At 39.0% G+C, this 22944-nt stretch overlaps 2 protein-coding genes across 2 annotated transcripts in view; one reads left to right on the forward strand and one right to left on the reverse strand.

Moving 5' to 3' along the window:
* Positions 1-823, reverse strand: part of LOC119412970 (multiple inositol polyphosphate phosphatase 1) — a 129293-nt gene extending 128470 nt beyond the window's left edge. Inside the window, exon 1 of the mRNA XM_037679984.1 lies at positions 209-823. Coding sequence (XP_037535912.1) covers positions 209-791 — 583 coding nt within the window. The 5' untranslated portion in view covers positions 792-823. The remainder of the gene's footprint in view (positions 1-208) is intronic.
* A 3399-nt stretch (positions 824-4222) lies between these two features.
* Positions 4223-22944, forward strand: part of LOC119419174 (phosphatidylcholine:ceramide cholinephosphotransferase 1) — a 20678-nt gene continuing 1956 nt past the window's right edge. Inside the window, exons 1-5 of the mRNA XM_037686488.1 lie at positions 4223-4298; positions 18313-19177; positions 19277-19394; positions 19683-19836; positions 21493-21659. Of these exons, the coding sequence (XP_037542416.1) occupies positions 18564-19177; positions 19277-19394; positions 19683-19836; positions 21493-21659 (1053 nt within the window). The 5' untranslated portion in view covers positions 4223-4298; positions 18313-18563. The remainder of the gene's footprint in view (positions 4299-18312; positions 19178-19276; positions 19395-19682; positions 19837-21492; positions 21660-22944) is intronic.

Consider the following 22944-nt stretch of genomic DNA (forward strand, 5'->3'; position numbering starts at 1 on the left):
ATATGGATGGAGAGACAGACAGACAGACAGACGGATGGATGGATGTTTTAGAACAACATTCTCCCATTCAGACGTCTTTTTCAGGGAAGATCTTGTATATTTCAGCAAACATGGGATTTACACTTTACTCAATGTCCATCCTTCGTCAGATTTGTTTTTTGACAGTATTTTTTTGTTTGTTTATTTATTTACTTTTCTCGTGTCTTACCTCTGATGTCCCACAGCTCTGTGAGTCCTGCTTTAAAGGACAGCGTGCTGTTGACACACCTGTGCTTCGAGCTGCTGATGAACTTGATGAGTCCACCTCGAAGCTTCTCCTCTGAAACCATGGAGGGGAACAGCTTGGACAGCCTGACGGCCAGATGTCTGAGGTCCTCCACACCCTTCTGGGCCAGCCTCCCGTCCATGTCCTCGGTGTACCACATCCTCCAGCGGCTCCGGAGCTCGCACAGCCAGCTCTCCTCGCCTCGGGCCTCGCTCCGGACCAGATCGTACAACTTCCGCATCTTTTTGACATTTTTGCTCGTCGGGTATCTCGTCCCGTGTCTTACGATGGCCGTGAGATGGATCACGCGACAGTGCGCGGACGGAGGCTGCAGAAGCGACCTATTCACCGCCAGGATGTCCTCTATGAGGTGAGGGTTGACTTCTTCGTACCTCCCTTTGGTGCAGAAGTGTTTGGCGATCGCTGGTATGGTGGGGTGACTCACGTCGTCCGGCGAACAGCAGGAGAGGCATGTTGTTGTAGCGGCGAAGTGAATCAAAAGGACCCTCCAGAAACTGACCGTCATGATCGCTTTGGCTTTAATGCGCACGCAGAGCCGAAAGTGACGTTTTCCACGTGTGCGGAAACAACCAATCAGAAAGAGGAAGCTGCCAAACCTTGTTAAATCATCACAACCAGTTCAGGCTTAGAAAACAAACTAACAAAACAGATATGAAAAACAAAAATGCAATCAAATAATAAAACAATAAGTACCGAGTTAAAAAAATATGTATTTTCTGCTGCAAACTATTGCTCCCATTTACTAGCATCTGTGTTTTTGTCTGTCTAAATTTCAGCAGGATTCTTAAATTCAGTTAAAGTTAAGCACGTGGGACAGACTCTTTTTTTTATGACATCTTCATAAAGCAGCTTGGAGGACAGCTGGTTGGTTGAATCAGGGAGGGGTAGCTGCAAACGTTAACTCCTCCACAATCATACTGAGCTACTATAGATGCAAGAGATAACTGTGTAAAGAAACACGTGACCTGCACAGAAGGAGTGCTGGCTCTATGAGTCACCTTTCTAGGAATCACAGCTAAAGATGGGTGTAACTGTTGAGTTGGACTGTGAGGCATTCACGGTCCCAGCTTAGAACAAGAGTTCACTTCCTGGGTTGCAAATTCACAAGTGCACAAGTGAAACACAGCCTCAAGGGAAATGTTACTGTAAGTTCAGTCACATGGACTGTGTGAATATTAGTTCAGAAAGATGACTTCTTAAAAATAAAGGAACTGGAAAAAAATAAGAAGTGTTCTTGTAACGTGCACGGCTGCAGATGATTTACTTTTTCAGACATTGCTTCTGTATAATTGCCCATGAAAGATGATGGTGTAATGTGTGAGCGTTTATGTCCATTTTTCTGTCTGTTAGCAAAATATCACCCAAACCAGGGGACAAATTTTGAATAAACTTCCAGAAAGTAATCTTAGGAGATGATTTACTTTTAGAGTCACCAAGATTCAAGATGCTTTTTTTTGTTGGTTTGTTTAATAGTCTTTCAGCTTTTGTTCAAAAACAAGATATCATTAAACGCTACATTAGCTAATAATAAACCTCTGCGCTTTTAAGACCGTTTCATTAGTTTGTTGCTTCTTAAACAAACTATGTCCAGGCTTCTTTGCAAATGCTTGTGTGCTAACCTTCCTTTGACGTGAAAACACTGAGTAACTTTAAGCAACTCCTTGCAGTCTCCGATCCTGAGCAAGCACAAAGGCGACAGTGGAAAGGAAAAACTCCCTCATAAGAAACCTCCAGCAGAACCAGGCTCAGGACAAGCAGCCATCTGCTTCGACCTGCTGAGTTTGAGAGGACAGGAAGGAAAAATGGACACAGAATGACAGGTCCAGAATGGAGGTGAGCAGGTCTTCAAAAAACATGTTAAAATAGATAAAATTACAAATACAAAATATTCATTTTTAACTACTCATTTAATGAAATGAGGTCAGTTTGTCCTCCAGTAGTCTAAGCCTATAGCAGCATAACTAAGAGATATGTCAGGAAACCCAAGCTGATCCTAACTATAGGATTTATCAAAAAGGAAAGACCAGTTTTAAAACTGGACAATGTGTCAGCTTCACATACAGAAACTGGAAGTTGGTTCTACAAGAGAGGAGCCTGATAACTGAAAGATCTGCCTCTCATTCTGCTTTTGGAAACTCTAGGAACCACAAGTAAACCTGCAGTCTGAGAGCAAAGTGGTCTGTTAGGAATATATGGAACAATAAGATCTGTAATGTAAGATGGAGCTAGGTTGTTGAGGGCTTTGTATGTTAGAAGTAAGATTTTGAATTCAATTCTGGACTTGACAGGGAGTCAATGGAGAGAAGCTAAAACTGGAGCAATATGATCTCCCCTACTGACTCCACTTAAGACTCTGGCAGCAGCATTTTGGATCAATTGAAGACTTTTTAAAGAAGTATTTGGACACCCAGATAATAAATAATTGCAGTAGTCCAGCCTAAATCATGTTTCTTCCAACTGAGGCGGCTGTCTAAACTGAAGCCCATATTGTCCAAAAAGAACCTGGAGACAGTAATACATGCATTCATTACATCTAGGCTTGATTACTGCAATTCACTCCTGTTTGGTATCAGTCAGACATCCATTGCACGACTACAACTGGTCCAGAATGCAGCAGCCCGATTTTTAACCAGTACAGGCAAAAGAGAGCACATTACACCAGTTTTGGCCTCACTGCACTGGTTACCTGCTCACTTTCGAATCCAGTTCAAAATACGTATGTCTAAATTGTATGTCTACAAATCACTGAACAGCCCCCCCCCCCATCTCTCTCATCTCACCGTATGTCCCACCACGTTCCCTGATGTCAACGGACCAGTTACTCCTCACAGTTCCAGGAACTCGTCTTAAGCGCAGAGGTGACAGGGCCTTCTCTGTAGCAGGACCAAGACTTTGGAACGAGTTACCTCTGCTTGTCAGACAGGTCCCCTCCCTCGGTTTTCAGTTCCGTTTAAAAACCCACTACTACTGTATTTGGTAGCTTTCAACACCAGATGATCTGTGTTTGAACCTGTATGCTCCACACTGGTTAGTCGTCATTATCTGCATCGTTTTTATTTCTATATTCTGATTTACTTCATTTTGTATTTTGTTTTTTGTGTTACCTGTTGTTATGTCTGTACAGCCTTGTCGCTGTTTTAAGTGCTCTATAAATAAAATGGTATGGTATGGTATTTTTAGACAAGATGTTTCTCATGTTAGCAATATTACGCAGGTAACAGAAAGCAGTGTAATGTGTGGGTTAAAAGACATATCCTGATCAAAAGTAACACCAAGGTTTTTAACTTTAGAACTGGAGGCCAAGTTAACTAAGTTTATTACTAAAATGCTCAGATCCAAAAAACACAACTTCTGTCTTGTCTGAGTTTAAAAGCAGAACATTAAGGGCCATCCAGGTAATATTTATATACTTTTTAAAGCCAAAAAAAACAGTATAGACATATGTTGTTCTCCCAATCCTGTGCCCATTTTTATGACGTTATATTTGCTGCTGTAAGGTTTATTTGTTAAGTTGTTTGTTTAATCGCGCTCACTCAGATTTCAACTATATGCTTAAATCACCTCCACCATTAGGTGGCCTCAGATGATTTGGGCCAGCAGTGGATTCCTCCCAGCATTCTACTATGTCATTTATGCGGCATTCAAATACTCTCCGTTCACTCGAACTTCACAATTGAAAAACATATACTCGCCTTGCACTTTAACTTCACAATTAAAAACGTATAAATTCGCATTTAACCCAATAAATATTTTGCATTGTGTTATATGTTGATGACAATTCATTTGTATCGTTGGCTTCCGATCAACCAACGCTTCAGGTTCGTTTTAGTCTTAGGGGCATTCCCGCGTCGCTGAAATTTCCCCAACATTTCTGCTGTCAGTGAAGGCAGCACTGGTGACGGCTTCTTCAGTCATAAACCGCCTCTCCACGAACAGCAGGATTACTGAGGAGAGTCCGACCAGGTTACGGTGATAACCTGTTCAATTTCACGACTCCTTCAACATTTCCACGGTAAGTTTATGATTTAACAGATATATTTATTTCCATTTTGTTGTCCTGAAAGGCACCTAGCTATCGGCTGGTCCCTCTCTTAGCACTGTCTACGTGAAGTATGATGGATCCTTGAAGAAGTCTTGCCAAGAAGGTAGCTGCCGTTAGTTACTGAGGTAACTACGTTGTTGTAAAAACTCGTGAAATAGTCGCAGCGGTTTCGTGTCGTGTTTAAAACCTTTTTGTCGTGTGCGCCATAACCACACACAGAGGCGTCACAGTCTAATGTACCGTTAGCTTACAGATACCCCTCACTCACTGGCCTTGTGCTGGAATATTTTAACAGCTGTCGAAAGAAAAAAAAAACACTTCTCGTTATCCTTAATCCAAATTCAACGTGACTCAGAGGCCACAACCCGAACCTTAACCCGAGCAAACCTCTGATTTGCCTTTAGGTGTAAATAGACGTTTTAACTGCACGGTTGCAACACAAATAAATAGCTAAACATCCCAAACGGTGCTCCGGAGGCTACACTGTATTTTTAGCTAACAAGCTAGCTGGTTGTAGTCTTCAAGACGCCTGATTGAGCTTTTATTTTTAGGCAGCCACACTTTAAGCTCTTAAGCCAAGCACTACAGGGACTTCCGAGGTGTAAATGTGAAAGAAATACTCTTAAACCGTGGTTTAACAAAAACAGTTTAATCTTACAGGTGTGCGTTTATGTCATGTGAGAAACACCTAGCATAAAAGTAACTGTTTCCTCAGATTACATAAACTGAAAGTGTAATCAATTTAAACGACAGGCGTGTTTTTGCTGATTAAATCATTGTATTCATAATTTCACTTTACTATTTATACCTTCTAACTATATTTAACATAAAGTGTTGTGCACAGCTTGTTTAGGCTTAAAAAAATCTAATGCATTTGTTTTTAGATCAATGTATGCCTGGATTTAAAGTGGTACAGTTTAATTCTTATAGCATGCATCGTTTGAGCTTTATGCTTAAAAAAACAAGAGTATCCCACCTGTAGATTAAACACAAATATTATATATACCTTCTGTTTGCACCAATGCCTTGTTTAGAGTAATTTGGTTTTACCAACTGTACATTTTGAATATGCAAAACGCTTTTTTTTTCTTTGTCTTTTGTCGAGTTGTTCTAGACGAAACAAGCCTTAGAAACTCGCTAAAGTTATTTGCATTTAGTTGCTGTAGACATTTAAAAGTGGTCAGATCGATCCTGGGTGCTTTTAAACGGGCGGTGAATCTGTGTCAGCTGTCTGAATTTATTATTAGAACAGAAAACCCTCAGGGCAAGCTGTATTACCAAAAGATACAAGAATTAGTTTTTGAATAAGTTTGTCGCGTTTTTGCCAATAACATGAGCGTCTATGGTATTTCCACCAACATCTACCATGATTTGCTTTATGAAGGACAAAGCCATCAAAACAGCTTTTGGTTTCCATTTATTATTGGGCTAATATCTCTGTCCATCTTTTGTGCTGACGTATTTTTGTGGTGTGATTTTGCTGCGGTAAGTCATACAATCTGTCATTTTTTAAACGGACAATGTAACATGTACTGGCCATTTACAACAATAATCGCAAAGTGTGAGCCAGGCCTAAAGTGGTTTCAGTTTTAACCTAGTGTAATAAAGGTACTTTTATATTGGCAAAAATCACATTTGCTTTTGAATTTATTCATCACTGTTTTCCTTTTTAAGAAAGGCAATTTGTTACTACAGTTTTCTACAGACATAAAAAACTCAGCACTTCGTATCTTGATGCATGTTCAATAATCCAGGTAGAAAACTCTTAACAATGTTAAATCAGGTCCTCCAGATGGATAAAAAAAAATAAAAAATTGAAATGTTTCGTCTTTTATCCAAAAGACTTTGTCAGCCTGAGGAGCTGCACTAAACTCAGTCTTATAAATAACCCTTTCTCATAGTGGATCAACCAGTTTGATGATGACAGACAAAACTAGCTGTTCACATGATAAACATGTGAACTTCCTCTTTTAAGGAAAAAGAAAAACAAAAGGATATCCTCTCAGACAGCTATTTATTCTTTCAGAAAAATACAAGTAAAAGATCTGTGTCATTAGAAAGCCAAGATACGTGTAACTTTCAACAAGCATTTTGGACTGCACTGTCATTGATAAATCAGCCAACAGAGACAATGATCGAAATAAACAGTGGGCTGTCTGTTCCCCCCACCACCAAAAAAAAACTGGTGAGAAAGCAACTCTACACAAGAACAAACCTTGTGTGACAGCAGTCTGTGTCAAGAGGGTGAAATGTTAAAAAGGGTTATTGTTGTCACTGTATTGAGCCTTGTTGTCCATCCAGCCCTGGTGCCAACACACATCATGTCAGTCTCCTAGCAAGTAAGTAAAAGGAGGCATTTCACAAGCGTGGAGCAGTTTGGTGGAAATGGTGAGCTGTGTGTAGGCACAGCTATAAGCTATGATTCAGATCTGGAAAATTGAATCATGTTCCTTGACAACCACTGCATTGACCAAACAGTACCTTAGTAAGATCTCTTACCAGTTTCAGCCTAAAAAAATCACTTAAATGTGTCATATGGCCTCCCTTGCAAAAGAGATCTGTGATCTCAATGGGATTTGCCTGGTTAAATAAAGGTTAATAAATAAAATGTGTTTTTCAAGAGTTGGTTAAGGTTATTAACTAACCTCTGCTTTATAAGCCAGCAAATCTTAAATTGCAGAAATAAGTTCAATGTGCAGCCTGAAAAGTCTGCATGCATGTATGTTAGTCTGGTATTAGAATTCAGGATGAGCTGATGTTAGTTACCCTCTTTAGGATGTTTTTGCAGTTATCTGAACAATTTTTAATGTGAGATTGTGGGATTTTTAAAATCTTTTGAGTGATAGGAAGGCGTATTTAGCCAAATGAGCATTTGCTCAACATAATCTAAAAATAGGCTGTTGCCTTCCTTCTTTGTCTATCAATGTATCTATCTGTCTGTATATCTGTCTGCATATTCATTCATTCAACCTTTATTTAGACAGGTTAATCCCATTGAGCCTTGAGGACTCATTTATAAGAGAGACCTGAATATCTGTCTTTTTGGGGGATGTTTACACCTCATTGGCATTTACCCCATTAAATTGCCCACTTTTGTTAGCTCATGTTAAAACCAATAGTTTGAACAGTTTATTTGTCAATGGTCATTTCTTCCAACTTGTGATCGTTTAATCATAGGCTTCCCTCCAGCAAAGCAGTGTGCAGTGTTTTGGTTTTTTTTCCATAGTGTTTCTGCCATAATTAGAAACATATGTAGTTTTTCTGCGAGTCACATGATGTCCCAGTTTCTTGAGGCCTACAGAAGCTTTTGGAGATCTAGGCAAGCAGTGATTTGAGATAATATTTTTATATTTCTAAAATGAAATTATAGCAAATGATGTGATGCAGTTTTACAAGGAGTGGAACAAAGTGTATATGTAGTGTCATGTCACCTTGTATAGATGTCTGTATTTGAAGACGGTAAAATAAAACACTAGGTAAGGACAAATTAGACCTGATGAAGACCACTTTTCCATCATTTCTGTCTTGTTGTGTTCAACCTGCTTTATTCTGACCTTGGTAGTTAAATTTTGTTTTGCCTTGTTTTGCCAAATTCATGCTCAGTGTCGAGGTATTTGGTTCAAGGAACAGATCGATACACATTTTTGCTGTAAAGTAGACCTGTCACGATAACAAATTTTGCTGGGCGATTAATTGTCTCGGAAATTATTGCGATGGCAGTATAAGACAGTTTGAACCAAAGGATGGATAGTAAGGGAGCGAGAAATGGCAGGGAGGCCCCTTGACATGACATGGGCTGTCTCTCTCTTCGGTTCTGAAAATGGCGGACGCTCTGTGTGGTTTGAGCTCTTTAGCATAGAATTTTTCACACAAAGCTTTTCAGAAACAAGTTCTCAGCTTCTTTTTGCAGAGAAAAACAACTTTTTAGATGAAGGCACGGGTTTCAACCGTGAATTTGGAGCTTCGACAAGACAGAGGTATTTTTTCCCAAGGTCGACCTGTTAGCTTAGCTCGTAGCTTAGCTTCTCAGCTTAGCTGCTTGTAACAATTCAAAAATGCAACTTTGGACGGTTAAAATGGATTTTAAAGAGAAAAAAGAAAGAGAGGGGTCAGTGAAGAGCACCAGAGTTGAGCTTTTTGTCATCCTGTGTCTTCAGTAGAAAGAGAGAGACACAAAGAAATAATAAAGCCAATAAATGAAAATGAGGTAGATAATTTTCATTTATCATGTGATTAATCGATTTATTGTTTATTGCAACAGGCCTAGAGCATGAAAAGGTGTGCGGGGAAAAATATATTAAACTGTAATCTGTGCAGATGTTATTTGAAATTAAAAGTTCAGCCTATTGCTATGATTACAAGCAACTGTGTGGCTTTTGCCAAAAACAAGGCCAGCTGTGGAATAAATTTGAACTAATTAATGTTGGTTACAAAGTTAAATGAGAAAGGAACAATAGTCAAAGGGTTAATATTTTCCAAATGCCTTTCACTTGATGAATCCGCTGCAACTTGAGATGCCACACCTTCAAGTAAGTTCATGGTGTAATACTTATTTGGTTAGAAAAGGCTTTCTGTAGAAAGGTGTGGCAGAAATATTGTTTATAGTACTTATTCACTTAGAAAGATACTTCCAACTTTTCTTTACAAATGCAGTAGAATTACTGTAGATACAGCTGAAGACTTGTTAATCATCTTATTAAGCATTAAAGTTCTGAGTTACAGAAAAATGGGAAGTAGGAATATATCATTTGGGGCTGATTATTCTGATTGATAATTTTCTTCCTTGCTCAGGGCCCGATGTGTTAATGATTCAGATTCAAGTGAAGAAGAGTTTACACACCCATGGCACTGCTGGGAAGCTACATACTTGCTGTTATGGTCTTGTTTGGGCATGCAGATTGTGTTACTTGGTTGTTGCTTTGTGCATAGTTTGCCTTAGATATTTTAGTCATCTCTGGTTGTCCATGCTTTAATAATATTTGTCAATTTGCCTGCAGTGTGCAGCAAAAACAGCTTTAAAACAGCTTTGTGTATCTGTATATCATGATATGGCTTCCTAGAATAAGTAAATGGTTTAGTTTTGTTGGGAAAAATATCTACGAACAACAATCCAGTCACTAATGTATGGGGGATTTATTTATTTTTTTGTTTGAGGAGGAAACTTTTGATTTAGCTTAAGGTTATTAAAAAGAGGGCATTATTAGCATTTGAGTAGAGTATGGCAGAAGAAGTTTGTTCTGTTGAAATTAAAGTCAACAGAGTGAATGTTTAGTTTTCTATTTTATAAAAGGTTAACGTTCACTCAGTTAGCAATGAAAAGGTTTCTTCTTAGGCATGCAAACCACGATCGATCAGCTATCAACTGTTTCTTTTTTTTTTTTTTTTTCAGAATTGAACATATGTTTGCAACAAATTTTGCAAGAACTTACGTTTATCATTCTTACACAACTTTTATAGAGGAAGTGTTTTTTTTCCCCTTTTCTTTCAACACGACATTCAGAATCATTGCCTAGCTGTCAAGACTTGTGCACACCATCTGGATGATTTAAACTGTCAAAAGAAGAAAAAGTGGTGTTTCTGCTGATAAACATCCTGTCACCTCAGTAACACAAAACCTCAGGTGGTGGTTTTTTTTTAATGCACAGTAGTGTTCAGTGTGCCCTTCAGGTTTGCAGAGAAGTGTAGGGATATTTTCAAGTTTTGGTTTGTTGTCAAACGCATCACTCTGCTAATCACCAAACCGACTGGGTTTAATATTGTGCTTATGTAAACCTCTTCATATGGGAAGGTTGAACCTCTAATAGTGTAACAACCGATCTGTAAAGGGGGGGCTGTAACACGGATAATAGGAAGACGCTGCGTCTGGTCATATTTCAACATATTTAACAGTTTATTTGAGCTGTTGAAAGAATGGCACGAGCAAGCATTTTTACTCTTGCTTGACAAATCGTGAAAACAAAAGTAAAACCATCAATGATATTCATTAGAAAAGTTCATATAAAATTATATAAACTGGGCAGCACGGTGGCTTAGTGGTTAGCATTGTTTCCTCACAGCACGAAGGCCATCAGTTCAATCGCCGTTTGGGACCTGGGGTCTTTATTTGTGGAGTTTGCATGTTCTCCTCGTGTTTGCGTGGGTTTTCTCTTGGTACTCCAGTTTCCTCCCACAGTCACACAAAAAACAAACAAAAACAACAACAACGCATGCATGATTTAAATTAGTGATGCACGATTTTGGATTTTTGGCTGATATCCAATATGCCAATATGTTAAAACTTATTTGGCCGATAACCAATACCATTACCAATATTTCCCTCCCTAGACCTACTTACAGATACTACATAGCTTTCTCTGCTGTGGAATTTGGAATTAAAATACTACATTCTTCTGCACGGTCTTTGTCAGTTTAACCTGCTACCAAATGCAGATGCCAAAAAGGGGGGCTGAAAATGATGTAACACTTCATCTTGAATTATGTTTAATGTCAAATTTATTCATGACATTTACTCTCTCTAAAACAATGACAACACTCGAACAATGTAAATTTGTAAATTTTCACAAATCTAAACTCAACCTGTTCACAAGCGACAAGTGAAAAGCGCATAAGTAGTAGTACATTAATAGATATACTTGACAGTTTCTTAAATTACAAATTAACTTAAAACAGAAGCCTTTTGTATCGGTGAGTTATTTAGATTGAATGGCCGATGTCCAATATTTAACTTTATCGTTAATATCGGCCGATACGATACCATGCCGATAATATTGTGCCTCTCTAATTTAAACTCAGGCATCCCTTACAAAATTGCAGAATTTGCCTGGTTAAATAAAGGTAAATGAAATAAAATAAATATTACATTTGGAAATTATATTGGAAATATAATGTAAGTTCATTCACAATTTAATAAATCCACCCTTGGAAAAATGTCTTGTATACAGTGCTTCTATTTGAAATAAGAAAGTGTTGTCCATATTTGTTCTCAGTGGGAATTTTATTTATTTTTTCTTTGGGCTACTCCATTCTTTATGGGTTGCCACAGCAAGTAAACTTGCACAAATAAGAAATAGAAAAAAAATTCCTGTATATTTGTACTCAGTGTTAAATACTTTCTGTATACCCTCCTTGCTTTTCACAATTCATCACATATATGTAACACTTTTTTTTTTTTTTACAGCTCATCCATGCTCATTTGTTGTAAAACTTTTATTTATTAGTTTGGGGGTTTTCTTTTGGTCGTAAACATATAACTCTTTTACAAGAGTGTGTTCTTTATTCAGAAGCTTGTGGCCTCCAGCTATTGTGTCCAGAGACAGAAGGTGATCAAACACTTTTGACAGTATTTAGGTTTTCCTGACAGTATAAATCCAAGCCAAATATTAAGTATGCGTGGGTTAAAACTGTATACTAATGTGTGTTCTGACTCCAACTGGAAGCTCCTTCGGTATGAAACCTCTGATAAAGACAGTGCTATTCATTTCTATAGCTTACAGCTGGACTGGCTTGTATGACACTTCTGTTTTCATGAAACACGCCATTCATTAATTTTTTTTGGTTGAGCTGGTATCATTCACTATAATGAAGAGAAACACCTTGGTGCTTTTTTAAAACTCTGTAATACTTGGATACCGGTAAATGTTTTCTTGACCTAAAGTACTTAAGAAAATCAGTGGTGAAGTATTAATGTCAGTGTAATCTTTTAAAGGCTCTAACTGTGTGAGAGAGTCGAAGCCCAGTGTTACATCAACCCAGAGCTTAATCATTAAAGAAGATGGAGTCAGTAATTTGCAATGAGTCATATTCTTGCTTTTTGATTTTTGGTTTGGAAACACTTCTTAGAAATTCACCATCAACACAAACTAAACCTCACTTGTTCATAGAGAGGTACAAGTGTGAAGCAAAAAGGCATTCCAGGGTGCGTTTTGTTGTAAGTTTTTAGACACTTCAGTATAAAAAATTCTCCACATTCCAAACATTTCTCCAACACCCCAGCTGAAGGCTGCATACTGCTGGTTACTGAGCATCTTTGGTGTTTACAGGATAACCACAGCTACAGTATATAAGCGTGATCATTCTCTTCTTTAAAACTGATTCTGCTCAATGGCTATAAAATTCTCAGAAATAATTGAGTTTGATACAGGTATCTTGCCTTATTTAGGCAGTATAACTGATCAGCTTTGCATTTCTTGTTCAAATAGTTAATTTCTACTCATTGCCTTTCACTTTAAATAGGCTTAGCTCAGTTATGTCAATATTGACCTCGTATTGTCCTCCCATGTGAGGTTTGTGTACCTGTTGTAAAGGGATACAGGTTGCAGTGTATTGTTCTCTTATTCTTAGTTTGCCTGAAAACACAAAAAAGCTGTAAAGTGATACTGTCATTTAAAAGCTGTGTGCAAAGAGGAAACAACGACTTAAGAACATGAAGTACTAGGAGGACAGATGGTGTATTCATTTTCAGAAAAGGTTATTGTGAGGGCAAAACCTCGCTTATCACATTTTTGTGACAGAAGCTGATAGTTGGTTGCTTAATGCCACAAGTATTTGAGTAGATGTATCAGATAAAAAAAACCCCAAAGAAGTATATGTGAAGGAATATAAAAGTATACTTGTTAGCTTAAAAAAAAAAAAAGTTTCAGTTCTAGTTTTGGATTGCGAGTCTTCATCTGATATTTGTTTAGTGTAAAACAAACTACTCCTTTTAGCAACAACAAAGTGTAAAATACAAGAAAATCCTGCACTTGTAGCTGCAACTTTCTGTTTGTTCTTTAAATATAATAAAGTAATGATATATGTAATGCACATTATATTATTTGACCAATTTCCATTTATAAAAAAAAAAAAATCAGATGACAAGATTTTGGTTGCTGTTTCAGCTGAGTCACATTTTTGTCCCGTCCGCAAAGCTTTCAGATCCTGTTCTTGCATATTGTGGAAAGCCCTTGTTATTGCTGTGAGCGTTCAAAGGTTGATTAAAAGTCATACTCTAAAAATGTTCTCATCGCTTCGGTGTTCCAGGTGACACAGGTTAGGCACGACTGTTTGTGGCCCCTATGTGAACACCCGTGTTGTATGTTGATACATTTGCAGGTTAAACACTCACATATTTAGTTCTGAGAATTGCCAAGACTATTTCACTGAGGAAATGTGTGTGTTACTGATGAAAGCATGAAAGAAATTGTGAAAACCAGTGAAGGTCATACAAGAACAGTGTGAAATAGAAGGAAGAAGTAAAAACATTAACAGTGGTCCTTCTCACTTAGGTCAGTGTGGTTGAGCTGTTGAATTAAAGGAAGGGGAATTTAGAACACAACAGTGACTGATGTGCTACTTCCAGCTGAAATTTAGGTCGGGTATTTTAGGAATAAAACAAGTGGTGCTTGTAGCAGAGCAACTTTGGTTTCGGACTCTTTTTTTTTAATTATCTAAATTGAATCCGAACGCATCTATAAGGCTGGTCAAAGCAGCTGAAAATGAGTCACTCGATCTCACTTGTTGCTTTACTAACAGAGGTTGGATAATGTGTGTTTATGTCACCGTCAGCTTGATGCATTGCTACACTTAGGTCAGCCTGTTTGCCTTCTTCTTGGCCCAGCCAAACGTAAAGAGGAGAGAGTTTTATTGAATGAGGTAGAAGTCCAGTTATGGTAATCTTTTAATCTATGCTGAAGTCCCAGAGAACACAACTTATTTACCTATCCTTCCTTTTATTTGCCTTTCAAGTTCAACAGTAGAGATGTAAAATTCAAACAAAAGCTTGATCATAATACAAGTATTTCTCATCATTTGTGCTAACTCTTCATTTTGTAATGGTCACTTATATTAATTTTGATACAATTGTTTTTTTGGTCCAGCATCCTACATTGCCTACAAAACAGTTTTTAGGTGCATTTTGTTGTTTTTGAAGATGGAAACAAACTAATTTGTCAGATAAATTGAGATTTTAGGAATGTAGTGGAGTAGTGCAGCCTTGGAGCTTCTTGTAACCACTAAACTTGGAATGGCTTTCTTTTGGAAGAGCCCGCCTTTCTTTCTCTGTTTAAGCTTCACCAGGTGGGTTAAGGACTGCTGGTGCTGCTCAGTCATTTTCAGGATTTTCTAAACGTGCTCCTTTGTATTCAGGTCGATGTTGAAGTGGTTTACTTTTATACTAGAGACTAGGGATGCACAATATTTTTGGCATGGTATTGGTATCAACCAATATTAGCTTTAAAGCTAAATGCTGTTTTTGTATGACAATGCAGTAACAAGGATGCCTGCAGTGGCAGCACAACGTGATGACGTCACGCGTGCCTACCTGATCTCACGGCGGAGAGGAAAATTCAAAACGTCTGTGGTGTGGAAGATTTATTTTTTCGTTGGTGAGGATGTTGGATTCCATAGATCTTTGGACTACGTTGAGCCTCGCTACATCGTCCCCAGTCGGGGATATGTTTCCAACATAACCTTACCTGAGTTACACGCTGTAATTTCCGACGTCATTGAGAAGCTAATAGCTGATAGCACTTGGGTGAGTTTTACCACAGACCTTTGGACGTCATGTTAGCCCCGTTAGCATGATTAGTCTTATGCCACAATGGATAGACAAAAACTTTGAACTTAAAAAGGCTGACCTTCAAGAGTGCAGAGGATCCCACGCTGCAGCTAGGAACCTGAAACAAGCCTCCACAACTGAGACAACATTGCATGCGACTAATGCTAATAAATAACATTTAACACTTTTCATTTAATATAAGTTAAAGTGCTATGCATATCATATGGCTGTTGCTGAATATATAATAATAAAGTGCTATGTGTTGTCGTCATTTTATGTTCCCATACAAAGACGAAATAGGCTCTCTGCATTTAACCCATTGCACCTGGGATACTCCCAGGTGGAGCAGTGGGGAGCAATTTGGGATTAGGTGTCTTGCTCAGAAACACCACAAAATGTGCAATGACCAGGGATTGAACCCAGAGCCTTCGGGTCCCAAGTCGGCTGCCCTGCCCCTACACCATCTCGGCCCTTAAAGCTTAGTTCCCATACCGGGAGTCGAACCCGGCCTGCCTGGGTGAAAACCAGGAAATCTGTCACCAGCTTTTACAGATGTTACACAATTTTTGCAGCAAATAAGCCTAAATAAGAGGGCTATGTTCTGACAAAGGAAAGTATATATATATATAAAATATAAAATATCCATATTGGGTATTGGCCAAATAAGTTTTAACATATCGGCACATCAGATATCGGCCAAAAATCCAATATTTTGCATCCCTACTAGAGACTTTTTTGATAGGGCGACTTGTATGTCTTCCTACTAGATGCTTTGGGTTGTTTGTTGATTGAAATACAACTCTTTGATGCAGCTAAAGACCATAAGAAAGTTAATTTATTTTTCAAAATTGCTTATTTTTTCCAGAATGAATAGTTTTTTTTTTTCTACTCTGTCTAATCTCTCAGCTTGTGTAACAGACAAGCAGCCCCACAACAAGATGCTTGTAGCATATTGAGAAGTATGGCATGATTGAATGTTTGTGCTTTTAATTGTAGTTATTTAATGTTTTATTAATTGTGGAATAAAAGAAGCATGTAGTGAGCCATGCTCTCTGCCTCAGTACTGGGTGGTCCTCTCAGAGTCAGTGTCTTTCATGCTTTCAGAGTTGAATCTGACGTGCATTTTTGTGGTTAGGTTAGAAAAAAAATGGTCACTTCCTTGAGAGCTGTAAACATCCGGGATCTTAATGAATGATGTTTGTGATGTAGGGAGACATTCATAGGACAGAGCACGAGAATATAACTGTTTGTGCTTTTAAGACCACTCCTTTTGACCTTTTATTTGTACTACATGTAGCAACTTTACACTCGCTTGTCGATCCTTGATTTATTATAAGAACTAAAGTTCTGCGAGAAACATTGAAAAGGAGGATCTTCATTGTTTTTGTTTCAAACTTAAAATCATATGGAAGCAGTTAACTAATCTCGGCTTGCAAACAGTGTTGCATTCTCAAAGCCTAACTCCAACATTTGGTGTTTAGTTCATTTTGAAACTGGACAATAGATTGAAAATGTATTATCACAGTTTCAGTGAGTGCAATATCAATATTGCAAAGGACTGCTTGGACCCTAATAAATCATATACCGTTGTGTTTCAAGTACCATGCTTTCATGTTTAGCATGCTAATAAAATATTTGATTAGTTCAGCTTGGCCTTGTTTGCCTCACTGGGTTTATGACAGTGATGGCAGAAGAGACGGTGAGAAATAAGGAAAATTTTGTTTCACAATTAGATTTTTTCACAATTAACATTGTCATTGTATTTTTAAACAAGTGTTTTACAGATTGCATGTTTGTTTTCTGGATATGCATGTTCTCATATAATCAAATGACAGAACACAGTTAATTCTGAAATTGGTGTCACTCAGTATTCACACACCTTGTTGGATTCTTTATAGTTTATTTATTGGTTTGAGAATTAGTTTGTTTTTCCCATCACCTTTCAGTTGAGTGAGATTATTTTCTGAGCTGCAGAGTTAAAGCTGATTCACTGACCAAAGGTCAGTAGCACAGCTGACTCAGTGACAACTAATCTTTTAACAGTTTGATGTAAGTGCTGCTTGTCACTGTTCTTCTCTTTGTTGCTTTAAATAAAACAACCGTCTTTGCTCTTTTCCAGCTGGGTTCAGGTTCACAGCTGGGCTGTTATGTAGTTGATGCATTTAGAAGTCCTCTTTAATCATTTTGCATTTGTTCCTTAGTGTTAATAAACTCTGTTATAATAGTATTGGATGAAAATATTCACTTGACCTAAATGGAAGAAAACCCAAAGTCAGGCTCTGATGAGAACCCAGCATACAGCCTGCTTGCTTGGCCCTGTTTTGCCGGCCTGCATGGAAAGGTCTCTGAACAGAGGTGAGATACCCATGTGCAGTTTGTTTTCCTGCCAACTGTCCAGTCTGCCAGGGTATTTAGCTGCTTTTTGCCTGGTCCGAGCTGGCTTAACAAAGGCATGACTGCTGGCTGACTGCCCCCTCCAAACAGGGTTGGGCTGAGTTAGTGCTCAGTTCTGACCTTCACTCTTGATTTATGAGTTCCTCCTTGTAGTCCGTTTCCCTCACATCCACCCGGTTTCCTCTGACCTATGTAGATCAGAGCTCCTTTCTAGTGAAACACACACATGCACACACTTACATAAGCAGAAACACCCTGTCTTCCACTGACAATCCCAGTCTGTAAACAAACGAATGATGTGTAGCAGATGTGTGAGTTCATCTCCAGGCTGTTACTTGAAGTTTGGATAAGAGAGAAACATTAGAGAAAACAATTTAAAGTTAAACTACCGGTAATCCAATGTCATAATTTTATATTACCCTAAAGAGGGCTGGGCAATTATGGCTCAGAAGTTATACCACCTGTTTCAAGGTTGAAGGTGATACTATATTTTGTTATTGATAACACCATTTTTATATATAGGGCAGCTGTGGCTGAGTGGTTAGACCAGTCGTCCTCCAATGCAAGAGTTGGGTGTTCGATTCCATCAGCAGTCATGTGTCGAAGTGTCCCTGGGCAAGACACTGAACCCCTCATTGCCTCCCATGTGTGTCCCAACAGTGTATGAATGTGATAAAGCACTGATTATTTTTTGTACAGAAATAGTAGAGTGCTGTATGAATGGGTACATGAGGGCACAGGTTGTAGTATAAAGAGCTTTGAATATCTTGATAAGATAGAAAAGCGCTATATAAGTGCAGCCCCTTTACCATATACCATTTATTTACATGAGTTGAGATGAACGTTCAGATTTTTTTGCGTTCCACAAATGATCTTTTGGATGAAAGACGAACTTGTAGAGTAGGCATAGGGCTTCCAGGATTTTGGAGGCATGTGTTTTAGAAGTAGTACAGCTATGAAAATGAACCTATTTCTTACTAATGATGTGTATAACACATTGATTTGTTCTCGGTAATAAGCATAATAATTAGTCACAATTTGTTCTTCTTTTAACAGAGTTCCAGTGTGCTAAAAAAAGGCCTGTCTGTTCAACCAGTCGTACAGTGGACCTAATCCCGAGATTTACTCCTGCCTTCCCTCTCTCTTTTTGATGTCAAGAGGAGCCTGGACTCGCTCTAGATGAAAGACGCAACATGTGTCAACATTGGAGACATCTTTTTGCTGCCCAATAGACAGCCAGTCTTCTTGTAATTCTTACCCTCCTGTTTGAGGACCCTCCTATTCCTCCACATTTGCTGCTGACCAAGATGAAGAAGGTAGAGCACTGGTCTCCAGCAGATGTTTCTGACTGGCTGCACAAAGAGGGGATGCTAGAGTACTTGGATGACTTCAGTAACATAGATGGCCCTGCTCTGCTCAAACTCAATAAGGTAGATTTTCAGAAGCATCCCCTCTCGAAGGTGTCATCCGATGGTGGAGAGCAGCTGCTGGAGCGAAGGGAAGCACTTCGAATAGCAACCCAGATTGAGGCTCAGAAAAATGGGCATGCCAATGGGCATGTTGGGGGGATACCTAATGGAACTAGTAAGCCCCAGAGGAATGGCACATTGGAGGGGAAGGACTTTAAGGGGGAGATGATCCGCATTTCAATGCCTACAATGGAAACTGCACGCTCTTCGTTCCCAACAGAGTGGGGGAAGACAGGCATAGCATTCGTCTATGCTATAATTTGTTTTGTCACCACCACAATAGTCATTTCAGTGGTCCATGAAAGAGTTCCTTCAAAAGAACACACTCCTCCATTGCCTGATAAGTTCTTCGACCTGTTTGATAGGGTGGAGTGGGCCTTCTCCATCTGTGAGATAAACGGCATGCTGCTTGTGGGACTCTGGCTGATCCAGTGGCTGCTACTCAAGCACAGGTACAACTCTCAGCTGCGTTTACAGAACATGCGGCTCTCATTTATATTATTGAGTGTCAAAATGTCTATTTAATTATCAATTACTTCTTCTTTTTTTAGGTCAATTATAGGCAGGAGATTCTTTTTCATTGTGGGAACACTGTATTTGTACCGCTGTATTACAATGTACATCACTACTCTTCCAGTTCCTGGGATGCACTTTAAATGTTCTCCAAAGGTAGAATGCATAAACATTTTTGAAATACTATAATAAATACTATAATATTATAGCTTGAAATACATTTATGTTTAGAAATGTTTTGAGAAAAGTTCATCATGGGAGCCGTTGCAGTTAAAATGAAATGAGTGACTTTTGGAATTACAAAAAACAAAACATATTTCAATTAAAACTTAAAAGAAGTTCAATGTTGCTTCTTTAACCAACATTTGATATTTTTCTTAACCATCACCACTGACGTTTTCTATATTTATCACACACCAATGTCTGACTTTGTTTGTTTTTCAGCTTCTTGGGAACTGGGAGGCACAGATGAGGAGAATAATGAAAATGATTGCCGGTGGGGGCTTGTCCATCACAGGATCTCACACCATGTGTGGAGATTATCTTTATAGTGGCCACACGGTTATGTTAACGCTCACATTCCTCTTCATCAAAGAGTGTAAGTTCCACTGTCTCTAAAATCTGTACATTAAGAACAGAGAATCTGTCAAATCTGACCCACGGTTTATTCTTTGGTAACATGCATAGTAGGGATGCACGATATTATCGGCATGGTATCGGTATCGGTCAACATTAGCGATAAAGTTAAATATCGGACATCGGCCATTCCATCAAAATAACTCACCGATATAAAAGGCGTTTTTGTATGACAACCCAGTGACAAGGATGCCTGCAGCGCCAGCATAACGTTATGATGTCACACGCGCCGTTGAGTTTCGATTTGTGAAAATTTACAAATTTGCGTTGTTCGAGTGTTGTCATTATGTTAGAGAGAGTAAATGTCATGAATAAATTTGACATTAAACATAATCCAAGTTGAAGTGTTACATCATTCAGCCTCATTTTTGGCATCTGCATTTGGTAGCAGGCCAAACTGACAAAGACCGTGCAGAATGATCAAGTATTTTAATTCCACAGCAGAGCAAGCTATGTAGTCTCTGTAAGTAGGTCTAGGAAAACAATGTCGGCATTCGTATCAGTTATCGACCAAATAAGCTTTAACATATCGGATATAGGACAAAAATCCAATATCGTGCATCCCTAATACATAACAAATAATTTGTATAGTTAGTTTAGAACTAGGCAGCATGGTGGATCAGTTGGTAGAGTTGCCTCTCAGTGAGAAGGCTGCTGGTTCAAATCCCAGCCCAGGACTTTTCTGGGTGGAGTTTGCATGTTATGTCTGTGCATGTGTGGGTTTTCTCCGGGTACTCCGGTTTCCTCACACAGACCAAAAGCATGTTAGGCTGATTGGTAACTCTAAATTGTCCCTAGGTGTGAGTGAGAGAGTGAGTGGTTGTTTGTCTCTATGTGTCCCTGTGATGGACTTGCAATCTGTCCAGGGTGTCCCCTAACCCTCGCACAGTGACCCCCGCGACCTGAAAAGAAAGAAGTGGGTAAAGATAATGGATGGATGGTTTATAACTCCCATGTATCTTCAAGCAGACACTGTCTCAAGGTGTTTTTTTAAGTCATGCTCTCTGTCATACCTGAAGTTTGATGAGATCCCAGTTCTCTTAATGCGTCAGGAAATGCTGAAGCAACAAAAAGGAAGTGCTAACACTTATCTCGCAATATTGGTGCCTTAAAGTGAAGACACTGTACTTATTATATAACCACGTCTTTGTTCCTCATCAGTCATTTTTTTCCTTCTGTTGTCGGATGTGTGGCTAGTTCATTTATTTTCTTCAAACTAATGTTTGCTACAAATGTGAAACTGCAGCTTTTGAAATGATCATGTTTAGTGTTGTTTTTTTTGTTCAGTGATGTGTTTGAAAGCTTTTTCATCTTGGACTCCACTGTGATAGTTTTCTAAGGGTGTTTGTGTCTATAAATCTTATTGATACAGATCTGACATCTAGTGGTGAAATATGAGAAAAGCTTTGTGTAATGTTGATGGAGTGTCACCTTTCACCGTCTACTCTGCTTTTTCTTCATACTCTCACTGGTCCAAGTAGATGATTTAGTCTGAAGTCATATAATAGCTGATGAACCTTCAAACTGCAACCAAATGAGATCTGTTTTCAGATGTGGAATATCTGGAAAGGAATCCTCTTCATTCAGTTTCACGTGCTTCTCTTTCTCTGGTTGTCAGATTCACCCAAGCGTTTTTGGTGGTACCACTGGTTCTGCTGGACCTTGAGTGCTGTTGGAATTTTCTGCATTCTTCTGGCCCATGACCACTACACGGTGGATGTGGTTGTGGCATACTTCATCACTACCCGTCTCTTCTGGTGGTATCACACCATGGCCAACCAGCAGGTGAGTGCACGTTGCTCTGATGACTTGATAAGTGTTGATATTGTCCAACCTCTGCTGTAATGTTGTAGAAATCCCTATCTCATATCTTATAATAGGGGGAAAAGTTGAGCTTGTTCCATATCTTATACAAACCGGATTCCAAAAAAGTTGGGACACTAAACAAATTATGAATAAAAACTGAATGCAATGATGTGGAGGTGCCAACATCTAATATTTTATTCAGAATAGAACACAAACCACAGATCAAAAGTTTAAACTGAGAGAATGTATCATTTTAAGGGAAAAATCTGTAGTTTCCAAATTTCATGGCGCCAACAAATCCCAAAATAGTTGGGACAAGTCTATTTTTACCACTGTGTGACATCCCCCCTTCTTCTTACAACACTCAACAGACGTCTGGGGAAAGAGGAGACCAGTTTCTCTAGTTTAGAAATAGGAATGCTCTCCCATTCATGTCTATTACAGGCCTCTAACTGTTCAATCGTCTTGGGCCTTCTTTGTCGCACCTTCCTCTTTATGATGCACCAAATGTTCTCTATAGGTGAAAGATCTGGACTGCAGGCTGGCCATTTCAGTACCCGGATCCTTCTCCTACGTAGCCATGATGTTGTGATTGCTGCAGAATGTGGTCTGGCATTATCATGTTGAAAAATGCAGGGTCTTCCCTGAAAGAGATGACGTCTAGATGGGAGCATATGTTGTTCTAGAACCTGAACATAGTTCTCTGCATTAATGGTGCCTTTCCAGACATGCAAGCTGCCCATGCCACAAGCGCTCATACAACCCCATACCATCAGTGATGCAGGCTTCTGAACGGAGCGTTGATAACAACTTGGGCTATCCTTGTCCTCTCTGGTCCGGATGACATGGCGTCCCAGTGTTCCATAAAGAACTTCAAATCATGACTCATCTGACAACTGAACAGTCTTCCATTTTGCCACACTCCATTTTAAATGACCCCTGGCCCAGTGCAAACGTCTGAGCTTGTGGAGCTTGCTTAGAAATGGCTTCCTCTTTGCACTGTAGAGTTTCAGCTGGCAACAGCGGATGGCACGGTGGATTGTGTTCACTGACAATGCTTTCTGGAAGTATTCCTGAGCCCATTCTGTTATTTCCTTGACAGTAGCATTCCTGTTTGAGGTGCAGTGACGTTTAAGGGCCCGGAGATCACGAGCATCCAGTAGAGTTTTACGGCCTTGACCCTTACGCACAGCGATTGTTCCAGATTCTCTGAATCTTTTGATGATGTTATGCACGGTTGATGATGATAACTTAAAAGTCTTTG

This window comes from Nematolebias whitei, chromosome 1 (assembly GCF_014905685.2).
Source record: "Nematolebias whitei isolate Nwh7 chromosome 1, NemWhi1, whole genome shotgun sequence".
Classification (NCBI taxonomy): Eukaryota; Metazoa; Chordata; class Actinopteri; order Cyprinodontiformes; family Rivulidae; genus Nematolebias; species Nematolebias whitei.